Source organism: Musa acuminata, chromosome BXJ1-8, assembly GCF_036884655.1.
Source record: "Musa acuminata AAA Group cultivar baxijiao chromosome BXJ1-8, Cavendish_Baxijiao_AAA, whole genome shotgun sequence".
Taxonomy (NCBI): domain Eukaryota; kingdom Viridiplantae; phylum Streptophyta; class Magnoliopsida; order Zingiberales; family Musaceae; genus Musa; species Musa acuminata.
In genome coordinates, this window is record NC_088334.1 from 679618 (window position 1) to 685971 (window position 6354).

The 6354-nt window shown below is 40.9% G+C and overlaps 1 protein-coding gene across 1 annotated transcript; it reads left to right on the top strand.

Moving 5' to 3' along the window:
- The first annotated feature begins 282 nt into the window (after nt 1-282).
- LOC135680477 (probable serine/threonine-protein kinase At1g54610) lies at nt 283-5406 on the top strand. The gene is made up of 7 exons (XM_065194397.1): nt 283-712; nt 811-1104; nt 2332-2649; nt 2886-3104; nt 3759-3859; nt 3943-4063; nt 4873-5406. Exons 1-7 carry the CDS (start codon nt 416-418, stop codon nt 5203-5205), a joined length of 1683 nt encoding a protein of 560 aa, XP_065050469.1. The 5' UTR covers nt 283-415; the 3' UTR covers nt 5206-5406.
- The last annotated feature ends 948 nt before the right edge of the window (nt 5407-6354 follow it).

A 6354-nucleotide genomic window follows, 5' to 3' on the forward strand; every position in this document is an offset into this window, starting at 1 on the left:
TTCCTAATGATGCCACCGCGCCAAAGCACCTCCCGCCACACGTGTGAAATCGGAGAAACGACCTCTTCCGGTTCGGTCAGTGGACTGCTGCCTTCTCTTCTTGGACTTTCTTCTCTCGATTCTATCCCTAATTCCATAGGAAATCACCGTAAATGCCCTTTCCCCACGCTATCGTGCATTATACGATGGTGTTATGATCGTAATTAGATCTGAAAATGAGTCCTATTTGTGTTCCCTGCAACTCCCGTTTAATAGACGAGATGCGTATCTGAAACTACCGCTTCTGTTTCCCGCTTCCATTCACAGGAGCCCCGGCGGTGACCGGAACCCGGCCCCCACCCTTCCAGCTTCGAACGAGCCCCTCTGCGGCTGCGCTACCGTCACCGTCCGCCCGCATGAGGGCCCAGTGACCACCATGGGATGCATCTTCGGCAAGTTCACCTCTGGAGTCGGCCTCTTCCCCGTCGTTGCTCCCCACATCACCGCCGCCTCCACGTCCAGGCCCCCCGCGGCCTCGGCCTCGGCCGCTGGACACCGGCACCCCATCCGCGCCCCTCCTCCTCTGGAGCCTGAGCCCCCCCGCCGCCCTTTCTTCATCCCGAACTCCGCTGCCGACCCCCCCGCGTGGCCGACCTGGCTCTCTGACGCCGCAGGCGATGTCCTCGCCGGCTTCTCGCCCCGTCGCGCCAATTCGTTCGCGATGCTCGAGAAGGTCAGCGCTTCTGATGCTATCCCTTGGGGAAAAAAATTTGCTTCTTTCGAGTTGTTGACCAGAAATCCGATTCTGTGGCGATTGATTTGGGTTGCTAGATTGGGTCGGGGACGTACAGCAATGTGTACAAGGCGAGGGACCCGGTGGGGGGGCGGTTGGTGGCGATGAAGAAGGTGCGGGTGGAGGACGTGAAGGCGGTGGACAGCGTGCTGTTCATGGTGCGGGAGATCGCCCTGTTCCGCCGTCTCGACCACCCCAACATCATCCGCCTCGAGGACCTGGCGGTGTCCCGTATCCCCACCACCCCCTCTCTCTACCTGGTCTTCGACTACATGGAGCACGACCTCGCCGGCCTCACTGCGCTCCCTGGCGTCCGGTTCACTGTGCCCCAGGTGTGTTGTCGTTGATCCGATCAATCCAAATCCCCAAACCCCCTCTCGTGTAATTTCCTTAACAATGTTAATCTCGACATAAAAAAGTTAACTTTAGGGTTTTGGGGGTGCCTATTGCTATTCTTCGTGAGCTTACATTAGAAAGATAGACATTTTCGTCCCTTTTCCTTTCTCATCATTTGCACCTCTTTTCTGTTTGATGAGAATTCGGAATTCTTATACTTTGAGTGGGAATTTGAAACAACGATCCAGCTGTCCTACAAGGATTAAGCTTTGTATATTATGTTCATGATGAGCAAGTTCCTGATATGATCAGAATGATGGCATTCGATATATCCGAAGAGAATTAACAGAATAAGTTATTTGATGAAAAAAGAGGGAGGAGGTCCAGAATCTTGTAGCCTTTTGGTGGTTTTTTTTTTTTTTTTTTGAGTTATATTTTCATTATTTTGTTTGAATTCATCATCAATTTATGAGATCATACATGCTATGTGTTGTTACACACAATGTGATAACTCTTTGTCCCTAACAGTCTTGTGTTCCCATGGGCAATTGGTCTGACTGGGACTGGTTTTACTTCCAGGAAACTAGTGTCAATAGGTTAGGCAAGTCATGTTTACTTGATATTGTATGTATTTTGGTCTTAATCATGATGGTCCCAAGTGCAGCTTTGTTGACTTGATTTTGCTTCCTTTGGTGCCAACAGTTCCAGAAGCATGACCATTTCAAATGGGCAACATAACATGGTTTCACCTGCTGAGATCACCATTTGACTTCAACATATGGGCTTTTCTTTTTCTAGGGTCAGGCTTCGCCTCGTGCCTCTGGTTTCATTATGGCAAGAGACCAAATAGCACCAAGTTTAACAAGGAGGTTTCCCATAATCATTTCTTAATAGATACACAGATGGCATTCTCCGGTAGACAAGTGACTATGACAGACATAAATTTATGCTTCATTCTTCTAAAATATAATAACAATGTAGCCGTCCTATATTGACCCTGAAATGCTGATCCATTTAATGAATAACTTCACTGAATTTTGTGAGAGGTACATAGAGTTGAGGAGATTATAATCCATTAATTGGTGATTGATTGCTCTTTCAATGGAGTATTCATAAAGAGGATTTTCGCCCGAAACCAAAGTTTTCTAGTTTCATTTTTCTTAATTTTATTCATTAAATTCTTTGTTACAGCTTCTTTTTTTCTTTATTTGTCTTAATGGCAGGTGAAATGCTATATGAAGCAATTACTCTCTGGTCTTGAGCATTGTCATAGCCAGGGTGTCTTACACCGTGATATAAAGTGTTCAAATTTGCTACTTAACAAAGAAGGAATCCTTAAGATAGCTGATTTCGGGCTAGCTACTATTTTTGATCCGAACAACACAAAGCCCATGACAAGTAAGGTTGTGACCCTGTGGTACCGTCCTCCGGAGCTCTTACTCGGTGCAACTCGGTACGGCGTTGGTGTCGACCTATGGAGTGCTGGTTGTATTTTGGCAGAGCTTCTCACTGGGAAGCCAATACTTCCTGGACAGACTGAGGTAATCCATTATCCCAATAATAATTATCATTGTTGGAGAACTCATTAGCAAGGAACTATTGTCATACATTTTCTGCACTATAGCTGAACTATAGAGACTGGCACTAGAATGTGTTTAGATAGAGCTATTTGCTCTTCTGCATATTGTACTTGGTCATTGATAATAATAGTTTATTTCTTTGGACTTAATGTCCATCTGGTTCGCGGTCCGTTTTACCCTTGTCGATGCTAATGTAGGTGGAGCAGTTGCATCGAATCTTTAAGTTATGCGGATCTCCATCAGAAGAATACTTTGAGAAACTAAAATTACAGAAGACGACTTCGTTTGGATCATACAAGTGTTCTATATCAGAAACATTTTCAGATCTTCCACCTTCCTCGGTGTCTCTCATTGAGAAACTTCTTGCGCTTGACCCACTTGAAAGGGGGTCAGCTACTTCTGCCCTGAACAGTGAGGTTAGTATCTATATTTTCATGGCTTTTAATGTGTCTATTTTCTCTAGCATAAGAATATCACTAGATGCATAAAATGTGTAGTTTATTAAAAATAATTAGGGTTATGTGGTGCATTGTTTAGGAATAATAAAAACCTATAATTATTCGGAGTTCTATCACTAGTATGACAAACATATAGGAAGGCTTGCTGAAACATCGTGAAAGCTACTTCCTTTGTATGACTAGTCAGGAATAACTTCTTTTACAAGCAAAACAATTTGCAACACAAGTAAACCAACTAAGAAATTAGTTTTGGTCTAAAGGCCTTGAACTCATTCCATATGGCACTTGAAAAGCCTTGAATTCAATCTATATGTGACGCTTGACAAGCCTTGAACTCAATCTATATGTGGCACTTGAAGAGCCTTGAACTCAAATCTATATGGCACTTGAACTGTAAACCCAAATTATATTGTTATTATTTAACTAGTGTACTAGTTTATGATAATTGTTGTATCTAGAAATTAGTCATTTTTATCCAAGAATAAGGATAATAAATTTGATGGCCTTGCACCATTTTTTAGGGCATTATTAGGGCACAGTTGCTTTGGTAAAAGAAAAAGAATCTCATTGCTACATGTTCCTTTGTAATTACTGTGTAGTCTCTGCTTGCAGTTCTTCAACATAGAGCCCTATGCATGCGATCCATCTGAGTTACCGCAGTACCCTCCAACCAAAGAAATTGACAGAAAATTGAGGGAAAACAGAGATAGAAGGTGAGCACTATGTTCTTGATGATTTATACCAATCAACACGTTCTGTCCAAGAACTTATATATGTAAGCTTTGTTTATGAACAGGAAACAAAGAACTAATGCAAAAGAAAACGGTGAAGCCACTAATAGAATCCGATTGCGTAATCGAAGTTACAGAGGACCAGCAGCTCCATCAACCAGTAGCAAAGTGCAAGCAGAACTTGATGTGAGTATTATTCATTTTTACAATCTGTTTTATTAAATTGCATGTCAAATATGAAGATCTTCATGCCTACGATACCAATCTGAGGAAGCATGATGATTTTGCTTAATTTATTTGCACAAATTATTCATGTTGATTTTTGAATCCTATTATGTTAACAGTTCTTCTAAGGACCCTCTTGTGCTATTACTTCATTAAAGAATCTTCATGTTTGTTATTGGGAATTTCATGATTGTTTATCAACATTGAGGCTCAACTCTCAAGTATTAGTAGGCTATCTAGAAAAGATGCAATTAAATAGGTGATTCAGGCATCAGATATGATATGTTTATGATTTCTTGGATTGATTTTGAGGAGCCCAATCGACATGGTTAAAACAGGTATAATAAAATGGCATCATACTATGATGTGGTATCATACTCACAGAGTTAGGAATCAGTATAATAAAATGGGTATGGGCTCATTAGGGAAGCATTAGCATTATCTAATGTTGCTACTCAACATGATTGGTATAGGAGCATATGCAAGTGCAACAAAATTCTGAGCACACCATGAAACAAGAGGAGAGTGGAAACTGATGACAGAATTCTAACTTGTAGAACATGGATTAAAATTATCACCAAAATAATTTAAGCCCACAAAAGGATTTAGATTGTTATTGTTTTGCATTAATGCCTACGGCATAAATCTCATGTTTAAGTCTAACAGATCAAGGCCTCAGACATTAGAAAGGTTAGCCGAAACACTTGTGGTAATCATGTTTTGCCTATTAGTCTTATCAGTGTTCCATCCCTTTGTTTTCCCATCTACAGCGACGGAGATTGATGACTAGTGCTAGCGTTGCAAGAGCCGAGAGGTTCCCACCACCACATCTTGATGCAGCAATTGGATTCTCACTTGATTCGTCCCATGCTGATAGAGAATTTACCACAGTAGATGACTTATTCATGTCATCAAATGTTGTGCCACGGAGAGTAGCAGATGTAACAAGGGAAGATGGAGGTAGAAGAGACCAAAACACGGTTCATGCTGGTGTTATCGGTGCAATCAGGCCATACCTGATGGGGAATCTGACAGATCTCGGAAGGAACAGTAGAGCACACCAGAGCAGAAGGGAATCAGCTGTTGCTGCTGCGGCGAACTGATGTGGTTGTGTAGCTGAGAAGTCCATCTCATCTTGCCGGGCAGAGTCTGCAGTTCTCGTTCTATTGTCAACTTTAACAAAATGAGGTAGCCCTTCATGGTTTTCCACTCGATGTCTAGCAACATATTAACTTCTCGAAATTGTACTGACAGAGCTAAGGACATGTACAGCCTTCTGTATTTGTTTTTGTTAACTTTCTTCTTTTTTTGTTCAGAAATATAGAAACTTTGTTGCTCCTAAAGATAAATGTTTTCTCATTGTATTCATGGATCGCATTTGCAATAAAAAGAGTGATTCAGAAGCACACCTGCTGTCATCATTTGTAGTAGTTTCAATTAAATCTGATTGTTTTCATGGTTTTCTCAAATAGATTCCTGATTATTATCTCAAGGAAGCCTTTATTCTCTGAAGTGTCCGATTAAAATTGTTTTTTTTTTTGGGACAAGATGGGTTTTAATTTTATCTGCTGTTAAGCTTCATGCTGATAAACATGACTGATTATATTATCTGTCTTTGACAAATCTTCCTTTTAAAAGTTGGGAATATATTCATTTTATTTTCTGAGGGAATAAAATATTATCAAGAGCTTTGCCAATAAGAGGGGAAAGGTTGGTAGCACATTGACCTTTCGGAAATTCAGTTTTCCTAACTCGAGTTAGCAAGCCTGGTTTAGTCAACTCCATGGTTGGTTCCATATTCTTATAGGCTATTGTTTTCTCTGTGGTTCTCTAGTGCTATTATTTTCCATGGTCATCAGCATAATGATGCGATCGATGCATGGCATTAATCAAAGCTCGGTGTATATCCTGATGCTCATCTGAGTACATCAGTTAGAAGGTATCACTTTACGTTATACGGAGATCAAACGATTGAGACCTCATCACTATCATAGTTGTTGTTTGAGTTACAAGTTGGTTGCTACATTACTACGAGTCTCAAGATTACGTGGTTAATATCTTGTTTTGATAAGTATTTTTCAAAAAAAAGCTTACAAAATATTAAATAGTGTACAAGACTTTCAAATATGTATAGGAATTTGATATCCTTATCGTCATTTGGGCAAAATGTATCAACTCCTATCCAATAAAATCTTACCATCTCTGGTTTAAGGTAAAATAATTTTGTATTCTTTCTTCTTGCCTCCTTCGAC

Coding starts and splice junctions, on each gene's coding strand:
- LOC135680477 (XM_065194397.1), top strand. CDS start 416: ATGGGATGCATCTTCGGCAAGTTCACCTCTGGAGTCGGCCTCTTCCCC. Junction 2,650..2,885: donor TACTTCCTGGACAGACTGAG/GTAATCCATTAT, acceptor ATGCTAATGTAG/GTGGAGCAGTTGCATCGAAT. Junction 4,064..4,872: donor AAGTGCAAGCAGAACTTGAT/GTGAGTATTATT, acceptor TCCCATCTACAG/CGACGGAGATTGATGACTAG.